Source organism: Sebastes fasciatus, chromosome 4 (assembly GCF_043250625.1).
Source record: "Sebastes fasciatus isolate fSebFas1 chromosome 4, fSebFas1.pri, whole genome shotgun sequence".
Classification (NCBI taxonomy): Eukaryota; Metazoa; Chordata; class Actinopteri; order Perciformes; family Sebastidae; genus Sebastes; species Sebastes fasciatus.
In genome coordinates this window covers 9,219,720-9,235,812 of record NC_133798.1, presented here as the reverse complement: position 1 = coordinate 9,235,812, position 16,093 = coordinate 9,219,720, and the positions used below count along the sequence as shown (strand labels likewise).

Genomic DNA, 16,093 nt, shown 5'->3' with positions numbered 1-16,093 from the left:
GTCTCTGTGAAGAATAACAACTCATCGAGAATATTCGACTACGCTCATCAGGTAGTCAGCTTCTCAATTGGAAATATTATTCTCCATAATGTGGAATCTCTCAACTAATTGACCTGATGTGTATGACATTACTCTGCCTACATTTACACTGACATTATGACACATGTCATGTTCAGAAAATGACATGGACAGAGAGTAACAACCTCACAACACTTCCCTCAATGATGAATCTAGTGAATGAGAGTGGGTGTCCTGCGGGTGTAGCGCTGGTTGTGTGATGAGAGCAGCCTGGCTCATTCTGTCTCTACACATGTGCCGAGCTCAGGGTATTTCACTTATTCCCCAGCTTAGCACCGGATTTGCCCCCCACAATGGGGTCGTGGCCGCGGCGTCTGACCCCGGCTCGAACTCCTGCGCTGCCCAACAGAAACAGTGGCTGCAGACGTGTATGAATGCATGAACACATGCTTTGCACGTACGTACATGCATGTTGTTTTCTCTGTCAGGTTTGACCCTCTTTCTGCTGCTGTGACCCTTTGGCCTTTATCAAACACAAGTTAATGTGCAGTATATAATAAGAATGTAGCAAATAGTCTGCTTAAAATTCACGAAAATTACAATATAGAAGATAAGAAAAAATAAAAGACAGTTTGTTGTAATTTTCTCACAATCCTGAGGCACCCTTTTCAAAAGCCGGCATGAGAAAAGTGAAGCGTTTTTTGAAAATTAAAGCATGTAAACATGTTCTAGTAGAAATCCAAAATATGCACCTGAAATTTGGCGTAACATTACCTCTTTAAATTTACAGCTTTTTCCCATTATAGTTGAAATGTTCCCAAGCGTACTGTATTACTATCTATACAAAAAACATAATGTATGAGAGATTTTAAGTGTATGCAAATGCAAAAGATCTACCGTCAGCTAATACGATGCTGTTATCTTGCATATATCACATTCCTGATTTCTTGTGCATGAACTGATAAATCGTCTGCAGAAGGCGCACTCTGTAACTGTCGACGAGCTCACCTCTCGTAACTCCTGCACGAGCGCGTTGAGCCTCTCATTCTCGGACTGGGCATTGGACGCCACAGAGCGGCTCAGCGTCACCTCCGTCTGCAGCACCAAAAGGCGGCCCATGTAGTAGGCCTCCTTAGAGGCCGACTCCTGCAGCAACGTCTCCTCATTGGTCTCCCCATCCTCTGCCACCTTACGCTGGTTGGTGTAAGCCTGGCCGAACGCCTGGGGAGGAAGAAGAGGCGGGACGGTCAGAGGAAGGGGACAGAGTAAAAGCAATGTCATAATAATATTAAAGTAAAGCAACCAACAACCATCTTTTGCAAAGTCAAAATCAAAGTGACACTGATCCAAATCCTGTCATATAACATCAACATCCTAATCCATGTGAGGGATTTGCACCCACTGGCCTGTAGATTAAAGCCAGCACATCTTCCACAGTTCTGGCCACTAGGCGTACTCCTGCTGTATACCTTTAACCACCAGCAGCACAGACAGCATATACTTGCAGGAGGCTGTCCCTCAAGGATACCTGCTTTCTGTCTATGTGGGATGATGTTTCACTGTGATCAATAGACACACTGTTCCCATTTTCCTGACACAGGTTTTCACGGCACCGAGAGCTGACTTGTCATGATAAAGGAGCCAAGGCTTGATTGAGAAAATCAAAGCACGCATCAACAGCAAAACAGGCCTATACCATACTAGGCCTGCTGTACTGCTCGGTAGACTGCAAGGACTGACAACAAGTGGAATTTAGAGACATACAGTTACTGCGTGCAAGGTTAAGAGAATAACATATCATATTGCATGAATGTGCAATCCTGCACTATTTTCCTGACTGGATGTAGACAGAATTTCATTCCTCGACACACATGCAGCAGCTGCCTCGGTGGTTCAATAAATACTATGAACCATCCTTCAGTTTCTCGGCACATCAGCAGGAAAATAATGGGTATGTTGCCCACAGCTGCCCCTCAGAGAGACAATGGATCAATAATTCTGTCTCTGGAAAATATTTTATGGTTTACAGTCGCCACATGAAACTGTAAACAATGCAGCATGTATAGTTATTACGATGCAGTTCCTGGACAGAGTTACCCGACCAAAATTGTTAATGCAGCCTAGAAATCACAGGGGAGCCGAATATTTTGGACTAGAGTATTAATAATTCACAAAGAGTCTTCCCAATCCCACCTCGACATCATAACAACATTTTCTCTGTTTCTCTGCGAGATGAATCATTTATAAGGTACAAGCATCTATTAGTTGGAGAAGACATGAGCTCCAGTGTGCAGCTGTCTTTTCTTCCCGCAGCGCTATAGTCATGTCTTCTGTTTACTTCTGATTCATGAGCTAACAGGTCAAGTAAGCAGCGTGGAGTATGCCTAGGTCCTATTGTTAGACAGGGGCAATTTATTATAGCCAGACATCTACTTTAGTTCAGATCTTGGAGTATAGAGTACTTGCACAGAGAGGAGTCGGATGTTTAGCCACTATGATGATAAATCATGAGTCCACATCGCTGTGTTGCTGCTGAATAAATGGGTTCCATGTGAATGAATGAGATGAGCCAATTTACCAGCAGAGAGATTTTAATGTCACCTAATTAGCTTTACTGACCACCTGCCTCTATCACATCTGGCCTGCTGTTTTAAATACATATCACCAGCCAGCAGAGCAACAGTAAATGCTGCCTAAACAACAGATCCAGTCACTGTCAACACTGTCCTGTCATAATGATTGCAGTCACGGTCAAACAGCTGAAATAAATAGCAATTTTTAATCAATAGAAACTTACGATTAATTTAGATGCTGTAAATCAGGTAAATAAATCACTATTCATTCAGAAAGGCACTGATTCCCTCGGTAGGCATACTGTATTTATTCAAATTTAACTATGGAGGACAGAACCTGCCAAAGTAAAAAATAAATGAATAAATAAATAAATAAATGACTCAATAAATACAATGCATTAAATGTAGAAAAAATAATGTTAAAAATAAATTAGCCATTAATTAAGTTATAAAGTGTGACATAAAATATTTCTGTTTTAATTTGCTTCTTTATTTATTTATCTTTGTATTGATTCCCTTATTTATGTATTTCTTTTTCATAGATGTTAAAATACATTTTTGCATTTATTTGTATTCATTATTTTGTATTTTTTATATTTTATAATGTATTTATTTATGTATTTATTTATTTATGCATGATTTGCCCTTTGCATTTCACCCCCTTATTTATTTCCCCAAACTTATTTATTTCTGTATTCTTTTTTGTACATTGCTTTACCCATTTCTCTGTCTTTATGCATTTCTGCCTCATTATCCAAATGACGGGGCTGTCACTCATGGTGTGTCATCATGGGGTCAAAAATAAATAAATACATTTAAAAAGTAATAAGAAATACATACATAAATAAATAAATAAAAAAAGGGAAAATTAAACAGAAGAGCATTTGTCCCATTTTATCAATTAATTAATGGCTGCATTTATTTTTAATATTTTTGCTGCATTTAATGACATAATTGTTTATCGAGTCATTTATTTATTTATTTTTTTTATTTTGGCAGGTTCAGTCCTCCATATTCAACAGGCCCTTTGTGTTCCCTGTGAATTACAAATGTAACAGTTAGCATATGAATAAGAGCCAGTGATAATCAGTTCAGTAACGGCTGTAAAGAAACAGAACATTTCGCCACTCAACCACAAAAAAAACTGTCCTCAAGGACTTTATAATGGCTAGAAAACACTCATGCAAAAATACTGTATTATAATCATCTCTCATTTTCCCCTCTCTCACTGCATCTCTTTCATTTCTCGCTCTCTTTCACACTCTCTTGTTCTCTCGCCCTCGTGCCCTCTCTAGCTCTCTGGGGAGGCACAGTAGTGATTGTAGTGAACGATTAAGAGGGAGGGCCTCAAGAACAAAAAAGCTGATTAATTCCGAGCACAGTGTGACTGAATGAGCTCGCATTCTCCCGTTAGATGGGAGGCTGTCAATGTCCGAGCAGGCCTCATAGCAACATCTGAGCCCTGCAGGGGGACCAGCCAAAATCTGGGCCCACAGGGTTCCGCTGTTGGATTTCTAGCATCATGAAGGGAGAGGAGAGAGCAATGATTTACACTCACTGTACTGTGACTGGGGGCCAGTTCAAAAAAGAAAGGGCTGTATTGTTTACATTTTTTTTGGTACTGATGCTAAAATGATACCGGAGTTTTTTCCACTAGCATAGTTTGAAGAATGTAGAAGAAAGGCACTTTATTAATCCCCGAGGGGAAATTCAAATTTTTCACTCTGTTATTTACACAGTACACACAAGCCCAATACACACACATACACAAACAGGACCTACACGCCCGAGCAGTTGGGGAGCAGTGCCCAAGAGGCAAACTGGCATCTCTCCAGCTACCAGTTCACACTCAGTATTCGGTCCATGCGGGGACTTGAACCGGCTACCCTCCGGTTCCCAAGCCAAGTCCCATGGACTGAGCTACTGCCGCCCCCATAACCATGTCTTTCTTAAAACATGCCAAACTTCTCAATGCAGAATTGTTATGACTTAAAGCAATAGTTCAACATGTTGTTGTAGTATTGTAGTTGTATTCTTAGTCGCTTTCTTGTCGACAGTTAGATGAGAAGATTGATATCACTCTCATGTCTGCACACTAAATATAAAGCTGCAGCCAGTTAGCTTAGCTTAGCATTAAAACTGGTAGCAGGGAGAAACCGCTAGTCTAGCTCTGTCCAAAGGTAACAAAATCCACCTATACCTGCACCTGTAAAGCTCACTAATTAGCATGTTATATCTCGTCTGGTAAGTTACAAAAAAACAAAGTGTATGTGCGGGGTTATTTCTTGGCTGGGAGGAAGGACTTCCTAAAGTCTTCCTGAAGTGAGCTTGACAGGCAACTAGGGGAGACGTCAGGAAGTTACTGCCCCTGGCCAAGAAATACACTGGCACATAACCCCCTTGTAAAACCACAACTTGTTGTTTTTAGTTTGGGCTTTTTTACAGGTTAAACAAATAAGATATAAAGTGTGAATTAGTGAGGCACAATGTATAATTGCCAGTTGGACGGAACCAAGCTAGCTGGCTGCTGGCTGTAGCCTTACATTTAAAGGACAGTTACGAAGTGTATTTCCCAAAATGTTGTACTAGTTTTAACAGCATCAGCTGTACAAAAAAAATTGCCAAAATGAAAAAATAACATAAAAGAATGTATGACTTAGTTCAGGAAATACACATTTCAGTCAGTATTTAGGCCTGATAAATGAAGGCAGAAGCACACAGTAACAATCAGGACTGTCCCAGTTGCAGGCAGTGATTCAGCAGCAACTCATCCACGGTGAATCGGTGGGTCGTGGATGCGTAACGAGAAGCAGATGGTTTTCATAACAACCCTCCTTCCTGGGCTGAGCCGTTGTTCCTCGAAAGTCCGCTCGCTCCATCTGCCCACTGCTCCTCTTAAAGGAAGTCACAGCGAGTGACACTGATGGCTGAGGCTCAACAATTCACACATTAAGGAGCACAGTACGCTCTGTGCCCTCCTGATGCTGCTTCACCATAGCTCCTGGTGGGCTAAAAATAACACTGTGACAGCTCTGCATTTTTCAGGCTAATTACATGAATGCCACTAACAATACTGAACGCTGTATCATTATAATGATGGATTTGCGTTGGCCCTGTATCTGTGTCCTAATTGACAAACATAACATTAATTATTCGAGCCAGATAACATGTGAAGAACAGAGCGGAAGATTAAAGTTTAATACCATTTTCTTTCCTTTTTTAATATGGAGTCACTGATTGGCAGTCCGCTCGTTTTTTGTGAAGTGAAAACCCCATAATGCATTCAACCTTGAGGCTCCTCGGCCTTCTGTGCCTCCGTGGATAAAGTCCAAACAATAGAGTCCCCCTTCTATAGATATTCATCCCTGGGGCCATGGAAAGAGGAGCGCACAGAGGGAACAAACCAACCGCTGCACCAGTGTGAGAGGAGGAGCGTGTGCAACCCTGAAATCCTTCCCTGTCTGTTGCATCCCTCCTAATTAGGAGTCAGGGGAGGACCTGTGGGTGTGTGTTTATACACCAGGAGTCTATTTTTACACCCAGGAGGGGGATGAAAAGTGAATTATTTCTACATCAGCAATTAATCTCGACCAAACTTTCCTGTTTAAGTGGACATACCAGGCCTACCCAGCAGCATACACTGTAAAAACAGGTTTATTTATAGTAATGCTAAGACAGCAAGGGGTGTAGATTTGATTAACTTTTTCAAGGTCAGAGAGCAAATATGAACTCAGGCAAGAATAACAACTATTTTTGGCGATCTATTTATGTGCCCTTGTGTATTTAAGTTCTAATTAATGTGGATTTTAATTAGAGGATTACCTAATATGTTAATAATGACCACCAAACTCGTTGTTTATCATGGTACAGTCAGAAAATAATTTATGGATTATGTGGCAAAGAGAAAATGAAATAGTATTGAGGATTTAAATTATAGACTAGTAAGAAGTGGACGTAGTCACCGTGACGTCACCCATTGGTTTGTGGACTGATGTTTTGAAGCCTTGAGTTCTGCATTTTGGCCATCGCCATCTTGGTTTTCGGCAACCAAAAGTTACACGAGAGGGTGGAGCCAAGTACAACTGAACGCTTAACAAGACAATTTTAGGTGACGAAATTGTTATCATTAATTTTCTAAGACAAAAACATGGACAACTACCAGACCGGACAACGCCGTGATAGCGACCTGTCAATCACAAGGTAGTCACGCCCTAAAGCATCCCCTGCTTTATGGTCTATTTGACTCTAAATGGGACCATAATTTACTAAATGAACATCATGCTGTATTAAAGAAGACTTGAAACTAGCGATTGAGACCATAAACTCATGTTTACAATGTTTACTGAGGTAATAAATTAAGTGAGAAGTAGGCTTATTTTCTCATAGACTTCTATACAATCAGACTTCTTTTTGCAACCAGAGGAGTCGCCCCCTGCTGGCTATTAGAGAGAATGGAAGTTTAAACCCCTTCCTCAGTGGTTTCACTTTTCAGACGCAGAGGTTGTCCACTGACCATGATAGATTTGGATTTAAGAGAGTTGTATTTGTTGTATACATTGATATTTTCTGAAAGTACAAGATGAGAAATGTGCCACTAATCTCTGTCTGCTACTACAACATTTTGATGAATCAGGGTATTAGTCAACTCATAAGAAGGAAAATTCTTATGAAAAACACTAACTCGCACTAATAGACACATATACAAAAAGAGACACACACACACACACACACACACAGTGTTGTGTCCTGTCCAGATGGTCGGCCCAGCCAACCACATCAGGGATTTCAGTACCATGGAGAGAGACATGCAGGACTGCTGTTGAGAAGCCGCGCAGCTGTTAGCGTCATGAAGAGAACTATGCGTGTGTGAGACAGAGAATGAGAACAGACAGATTGTTTCTTTCAGCAGCATGTCATTCACTTGCTTGATGATTAGTTGTAAAGCCTTCCACGCCAATGTCACCGTCAGGAGTGTTTGAGACCAAGCCAAATAATCCATTAAAAGAATAAAATATACCAACAGGAACAAAACAACTCAGAATGAATCTCACAGAAGAACAGCATGGAGAGCGTAACAAATGGAAGAGATGTAAGTCAGAAGCAGCAAACCAGCATACAATAGGTCAACACGCACAAACACACATCAGCCTGAGGTGAGTGGACAAAACACAGACACACAAGATTTATTCCTGACTCACCAATTCATTCCTTTTGACGAATACTTGTTTGACAGCAGTACACATGTCTGAGGAGGTAAACGGCACGGCAGAACGAAAAAGTTGAGTTTCCACTTCACAATTTGCTGAGTGTCTCTATGATCTGTCAGTTCTGTCAACTACAAATGAAATGTATGATGCGTTTTCCCCAGTTTGGTTAGATAATAGCCTTTACATCATTTTGCAAGCTAGTTATGTTCATGAATGTAAACAATATAGGGCTGCAACTAATGATTGTTTTCATTGTTAATTAATCTGTCAATTTGTAATCTATTTTAATCCATTATTTGTTTGGTCTATAAAAGAACAGAAAATGGCTTAAAATGTTTCCCAAAAATTTGTTTCCCAAAGCCCAAGATGACGTCCTCAAATGTCTTGTTTTGTCCACGACTCAAAGATATTCAGTTTACTGTCACACAGGACTAAAGAAACCAGAAAATATTTACATTTAGGTAGCTGGAATCAGAGAATTCTGCCTTTTTTTTTCTTAAAGAAATTAGTCAAAACATTAATCTATTATCAAAATAGTTGGCGATTAATATAATAGTTGAGAACTTATCAATTAATTGATGAATCTTCAAAAAATAATCACTCCTTTGTAATGTTGATAATCTAGAAATTAAAATTTACTGCTGCAGTTCCTCTGACTAAGAACAGCTACAGTATGTGTCTTAAAGGGACACTTATTAGATGCGCATGTCCATAAAGTTGGGGGACTCACAAGCGACAGATTTAAAAAGAATCAAAGAAGATCAAAGCAGCAAAGGTCGACTTCCTGAATTTTATTCTATGGTCAAACTCCAAAAAACACTAGATCCTACATTTCCCACAATGCAACACAATAGCGTCTTTCATTATACCCTTACTCCTTCATAAAAGCCCCAATTTTTCTGTTTGTAATGCATGCTTTCTGTTAAAATGTCTCCAGCCCAAGTTGAGATAACCCTAATGACATCACAGTGACATCATGGTTATTTCTTTCAGACTTTGGAAAGCTCCCTCCAGGGCTACAGAAGACATTATAAAACTGTTTGCACAGGTTGAATAGCACTTTTAGTGACGAGTAAACTGAGCTTAATTTGTAATATCGGTGGAATGCCCCTTTAAATAGAAAATATTAAGCATCGCACAAAAGCTAGGCTTACCACTCACCCAATCAGAGTGAGGTTAAAGGAAGTTTTATACACACAATTCCTTTTCAGTTTAGTATATTTAGTATCCTAAAGAAATGTGTACTTGTGTGATGTGCTTAAAACCCATATCAATGATGAGCCACTGAAGCAGGTTGGTGAGAAATGTTTCCCCGGCATATTTCGCCCTTTAACAAGGACACAGAAACGTCCCCATGTGCTTCTCAGCCACAGGGAAATGTGCCAAGTCAAGAGATCTGTCATCTATAAAAAAAAGACACAAGCACATTTTCACAAGCAAGGGGCAGCTGGGTAATCACAGCCCAGCAAGAATGGAGGTCACTGACAGTAACAAAATTAACCAATACAACAAAAGATGGTTTGAAGTAATCACATTATTAAAAGCAATTCAGCAACACATGCTTAAAATACGAACTGTGTATAAGCATACAAAATTGTTGTATTTTCCTTTGTGAAGCTGAAATGACATAATGGTCCCTAGATAATGCATATGATCACTAAAAATAAAGTTTAATTAGAATTACCTCTTCACGGTTGTAAGCCTCCGCCAACCAGTCAAGTTTCAGTTTACATCAATGTCCACTTCATTATTTTATCCTTTTAGACATTTGTGTGAAATTGTCAAAATTAGCATATGAATTGTTGAGTTCAAGGTTCTATATTTGTCATGTCAATTCCAGCAAAGCAGTCATTGACAATGAAAATCTTTTGTCTCAGGTTCCTTCAACAATGCTCGTAAAATATGTATATATAAAAGGAGAACAAGTAAGACAAAAGTGTTTCTGATAGGAAAACTGAATGTATAAACAGGATGTAGTGTGTAAAGTATATAGGTATGCATGATGACAAGAAGAGTTGATGATACATGATGAGAAGAGGAGTTGTGGCCAAAAAAGTGTTTTGTGAGATCACAGTGACTTTGACCTTTGAGCACCAATATCTAATCAGTTCATCCTTGAGTCCAAGTGGACGTTTGTGCCAAATTTGAAGAAATTTGCTCAGGGCGTTCCCGAGATATCACGAGAAAGAGACGGATGTGAGGTCACAGTGATCTTGACCTTTGACCTTTGAGCACCAAAATCTAACCAGTTCATGCTTGAGTCCAGGTGGATGTGCCAAATTTGAAGAAATTCCCTCCAGGTGCTCCTGAGATATCGCGTTCACAAGAACGGACCGGACGGACAACCCAAAAATGATCACGGCCATGACCGTCGCCGGCGCGGAGGCATAAAAATGGACGCTACAGTACAGGCATTTCTTTGTGTGTGTGTGTGTGTGTACTTTAAGCCAAGAGGAGCCCTTTACTCATTTATAAACAGGGGTGTTAATAGTTTATCATTATAACGCTGAGTGCCCAGGCATGCTCCACTGCGCCATTTAAATCCTTTAGTTGAATTTCTCCAGTTGGTAGAAAGCTCTTCTATTCGCGAATAACAGTCTAGCTAAACATTAAGCTGGCATATGAATATTTAATAGATAGTAAGTAAAGAGAGTGAATGTGAATTGCCCTGCTTTCTGTCCCTCCTTACTGAAATGGTATTTAGTGCAGCGAAGCCTTTTATTCCTCTGATAACAATATGCTATTATGCTGACACTCAAGGAAAAAAAATCTGTAATGCAGGATAATAGCTGAAAAACGCCTTAATGTGCTTTATAGTGGAAAATCCCTGCCAGTTACAGCAAATCCACAATAGCGTCACATCTGTCGCTTTCTCGCCAACACAATGTGTACAATTTGTACATGCTGTGTGAAGCTGGAAGGTCTGCCAGGGGACACAATGTGTTTAGTTAAAAAGACATGGCTTGTTAAAGTGATTCAATTTGGCTGAAGTCTGATCCTGATAAGAAGGATGCCTGGATTATTTCCCAGAATGCCTATCACTTATTTGTGCTCAGTCTGTGCCTGGCTGAAAGGACATTGAATCGGTAGACAGAGAGGCAGCTGTCCTTCCTCCTCAAATCCACCCTTAGATCTCCTCCTCTCCTCCTAACTCCATCCATTACATCTTCAGCACACTAACCCAGAGTGAAGTTAAACAGTGGACTATTAAATGCTGCCTCGATGACAAGCCATTATAGCCTTTACGAACTACAATCTTCCAGGATCTAAAATATATCTTATTTTGAGATAGGAGTCAAAATATAAAGAGGTGTACAGGATTTTATGCTTTGCCTCTATGTAGGAAGCTGTGATCAGCGTGAGCAGACAGGAAAAACACCGACACTAACAAACTGTACCGGCTGTAACTGTGTCATCAGTAGCTTTCTCTCTGCTCGCTAATATGCCCTGCAGGAGATCATGAGCAAGTCAACCACAAAAACACATGGCCTACCCTTTAGGCCATGCCAGCACACAGATAGATGTTAAATAATACACATGGCTACCGGCTCGCTGGTACATGCACTTCACTGGTATTCATCCCTGACTGCTGCCATTTGTTTGTAGAGAGAACAAGAGCCATCGGGTTGGAAGGGAAAATATAAAAAGCAGTGGAGTGCCTTCTAAGTGTCCCGACACAGAAGGAAGGAAGGTGTTCAATTGAAGATGAAATATAACTGAGAAAACAACAAAAATCATTACATTTCAGAACATGTGGAACAATTTTTTTTTTTTGATTAAAAAAAAAAAAAAATCACCTATAATCACCTGAAACTAAGAATAGTTGTTTTCGTTAGTTTAGCATGAGCCCTTCATTTCTACATAGGGAGCGGGTCCTCTTCACGGAGTCCGCTATGTTGCTCTGCCATGTTTCTACAGTAGCCCAGAACAGACAAACCAAACACTGGTACTAGAGAGAGCCTTTCACGTTTTAACGTTAAACTGTGGTAACGTGAGCCGCCGTCTGACTTCCGTTGCTCCTAAAGTAGTGTTATTATGGTAAGGATGCCCTCTGAGAGAGGTGAACGGCGTTACCACGGTTTTGCACTCGGTGGCTCATGTTACCGCAGTCTTAGAAAGGGAGGAGTGAGTGGAGGGGTACAGCATGATGTTCATTTAGTAAATTATGGTCCCATTTAGAGTCAAATAGACCATAAAGCAGGGGATGCTTTAGGGCGTAGCTACCTTGTGATTGACAGGTCGCTACCACGGCAACGTCCGGTCTGGGAGTTGTCTGTGTTTTCGTCTTACAACTTTAACCCTTTCACAGTGTGTTTTAATTCATGAAAGTTAATTGTAAAATTTAGTTGACTAAAAATGTCTTGTTCAGTGTTTGGTTGTATTTATGTCACTTGTAGTTGCAAAGAACCAAGGTGGTGACGACCAAAATGCCGAACTCAAGGCTTCAAAACGTCAGTCCACAAACCAAAGAGTGACGTCCCGGTGACTATGCCCACCGCTTATATACAGTCTATGCTTTACAAGCATTCTTTAACATTAAACGACAATGCATCTTTACTGTTACAGCCTATTAACACCATCTCATGGCAGGTGTGCTGCAGCCAAATAACAAAGGTAAATGTGCCCATGTTTGTGTGTGCAGGTGTGTGACTATGCGAGTAAATGTGCCGCTGCAGGTAAAACTGTGTCCCAGACGTATCCTCTCCCTCAGGGTACAACCTGATAAACAGAGATTCGCTGACGCTCACAGACTCACACTAAATTAACAGAAGGCTTACTGAAAGACTTCGGTGATCATGGTCCCATAGGTCTGACATAACAGTCCAAATGACCCATTTTATTATTTCACTAACTTCTAACCTCTATTCTTAAATCCATTATTACAGTGTTTCTCTCAAAGGACAAATGTTTTTCAGTCGAATATTTTTATCCATCCTCGTCCAGAGTCCTTTAAGTGGTTTCTGCCTTCGTCATAATCCTTCAAAATGACAACAGACCATTTCCATTATGAGCCTCAACTAAGTACTGAGTCTCCTCAGTCAGTCAAGTGTTCAGGGACTTGCCCGAGGTGAAGAAGAATCAGAGCGCTAATGTAGGGATTGTGGAGATCGACCCACTCTGTCTCCTCTCTGCTACACACTTCCCTCCCTCCCTCCTTCCTTCCTTCCTACAGTCCTTCATCCCTTTGCTTGACTAAGTGGTAGAAGTATTCCACGGGACGAGGAACCTAAGATTAAAGAGAAAATCATGAGGGAAAGTGAGCTTGGACGAGTGTGCTGAGAGTAATGAAAAAGAATTAGGTAATAAAAAAGATGGAGGTGTTTGAAAGCTCACGGGCTGATTGGTATTCTGTGGCATTGCCAGCAGACGCACCCAGAGATGCAGCCAGAGAGACAGATTCATCTGATAACATTGTCTCCTCTCTCTGTAGTGGGTCTCTGCTGATAAAGAGGACTCAGCCAAGCCAGACAAACAGCGACTACAATGGAAAGGCTGGTCTGTACACAGTGACCCTCTTGGTATTGACACATGGGGCCTCTGGGTGACTCAGTGCTTTTGTGCAGCCACAGGAGAGCCTCCATGCCAAGGCCGCAGACCTGTGGGAATCCTTGTACAGGCCACTAATAAGGTGATGTCTTTACGATGCTCTCTTCTCTCTGTTTTCGACTCTTATCTTTATCCTGGCTCTTTCTAATTCTACCCTTTTTCTCTTGCTAGAATTCAACCTCTTGTTGCCATTGTTTTCACTGTTAGCGCTGATAGCAGTGTTAGCTGTGAGCCACCGGCTCAGCTGTCACCATGTTGAGAGCCGTGCAGAGGCAATAGAAATGCTCCCAATCTCGCATTTAGCAGCTTTTTAAGTCATTTCTCAAGCAATGAGACTACGAGTCCACAGCCACGCTCGCGGAACTGTGAGGCTGTACTTCGGCAGAGTGGTGCATTGAGCGAAATGGTAATATCAGTATGTTAATATGCTCATAATGACTATACTTACATGTTGATGTTTAAAAGGTATACTGTTTAGCATGTTCACCATCTTAGTTGAGTGTGTTGGCATGCTAACATCTGCTAATTACTGTTAAACCGAGTACAGTTGAGGCTGATGGGAATCTTGGAAAGTTCTGCAAGTATTGGGCAGATTAAAATGTTTTGACCTGGTGCTGGAAGTTAGTTAAGATAATTTACAATTTATCTTGAGAAGAACAAGAACATTTTGTGCCAATCCATCATGGGTGGGCGCTAGAGTCAGAGAATCATTAAATACATTAGGATTCATCCTCTGGGAGTCATGGCAAAATGTGGTGCTAGTTCATCCTGTAGATGAAGATATATTTTACTTGATAAATTAAAACTTTAACCTGCCGGTGGCATTAGTAGAAAAGGGTGCTGGAGAAAAAGGCAACGTCATTCTGATTCATCCTCTGGGGACCCTGAATGCCTGTACATAATTTCATGGTAATCCATATAATATATGTTGAGATGTTTTCATCTGGACCAAACTGGTGGACCAACCAACCGGCCAACTGACAGACCAACACTGCCATCCTTATATATATGTTTTAAATAGTGGTATATATATATAATAATAGTTAATTGAATATATGTGAGTCACCCAGGGCTCTGGGAAATTGTAATGGCAATTTTCTTGCATTTTATAGACTAATCCAATGTTTCCCAAGCTTTTTTTAAAATGACAAACCATCGCAACCAAATTCACTATAGGCTTCAGGAGAAGAGCAAATATTCATGACCATTTTTAAAGCCATTTCTGCATCACCTTATATTATCTTAAATAGGTAAACCAGCCATTTCAAAGATATATATTTGATAAATCACTTTGTTTTATGCATGTGTTATTGAAAACATATACACATGTTAAATACTTTATAAATGAGACCAAATAAATGCATTAAAGTGGAGTTAACAGGCTCTTGTTTTTTTCCTCTCATCAAACAAAAACAAACAGAATGTAAGCTATATCCTTTCATATTAGATTCAATGTTATAAGTAGGCTACAATTATCGGAACCGTACGGACATTTAGGCTCCCTCAAGTGGCTCAAAGGTGTACTGCAGTTATAAATGTTAAAAGATGATGGAAGAAATTCTGTAAATGTATTTGGCGACCCTGATAAAAATCACCTGCGACCAAGCTGTGGGTCACAACCCAGTCTTTGGGAACAACTGGACTAAACGATTAATTCGTAAAAATAAATAAACAAATAAATAGACAGATTAATTGATGATGAAAACAATTGCTCTGCTGATCATACAACAAAAATGGAGGCAGGCAGCTCGGTCACTTTAATTAATTCAGGCCTATTATGCTCTTTCTCAGCATTTTCTGAACCTTTCAGAAGCAGGCCTACAACAACATACTTCCTTCCTCTCAGCTCTTCCACTTTCACGACCTCAATTGACATCCGGTCTCTTGTGATGGAGGATAGGGTTAATTAAATGGGTTAACTAGGAGATGATTTAATACCCATCTAATCCTATACATCCCCTAACAGCATAGAAGTGACAGAGACAGATCCACTGACCCTGTCGCGCGCCCATTATAAGTGCATGTTTGGTATGTGCATGTGCTCATGCATGCCAGTGAGTATGTGCACTGTAATTGTGATGAGGGGGGGATAGGCAGGAACTTCAGAGGATCATCTTCATTGTTGCTCTACATCGTTGCTGTACATCGTTGCTGGCTGATATAAATGGCCTCTGGTCATCTAGATGGGAGGCTTCTCTTTGTTCGGCATGCAAAGATGATAAGCATGAAAGAAGACCAGAGCTGAAACTAAATTACTCTGTCTAGACACAGAAAAAGACAGAATAACTGAAGTCAGTGATGCTTTAAAAGCACTGATTTGTGTTAAAAAAGGAATAAATATAGGCAGCTGATGGCTCAACCATAGTTCTTAAATTCACACAAGGCAGATCTTTGGGGTTGCAAAAACCAAAAGTTTTCCTTGAGAGGATGGGCTGCCTTTCTTTTTTTGCTATGCTTTCAGAGTTTGCAGCGCACACAGCTAAAGTAGACGACTAATCAATACAGCAGCCTGCAGGCAGGGGAGTCCTGTTCCCTCTTCCCTCTCACCACAACTACTGTATTTCACTGCAGCAAAAAGGAGCTTTCTGAAAAACATAATCTATGCATGCAGGGCTGGGCGGGCCATGAGTGTCTCTGCAGAGAGAAGAGCTTTATTAAGTCCTGTTCTGTTTCCATGTGAGGATCATGAGATTTCTGAAAGGGACAGATGAAAATAACTGGGTGAAATCATGTAGTCTTTTTTAGTTT

At 40.5% G+C, this 16,093-nt stretch overlaps 1 protein-coding gene across 8 annotated transcripts in view; it reads right to left on the bottom strand.

The window, feature by feature from the left end:
• Window positions 1–16,093, bottom strand: part of bicd1a (bicaudal D homolog 1a) — a 42,028-nt gene that overhangs the window by 13,921 nt on the left and 12,014 nt on the right. For 7 of the 8 annotated variants that reach the window (XR_012593544.1, XR_012593545.1, XM_074631832.1 and 4 more), the window contains exon 2: window positions 1,027–1,239. Coding sequence is in view for 6 of the 8 variants with exons in the window: in XM_074631832.1 (XP_074487933.1) it covers window positions 1,027–1,239 (213 nt within the window). In the remaining 2 variants the exon portion in view is untranslated. Of the gene's footprint in view, window positions 1–1,026; window positions 1,240–12,787; window positions 13,026–16,093 lie in introns of those variants that run through there. The other variant, XM_074631838.1, reaches the window with a different exon arrangement.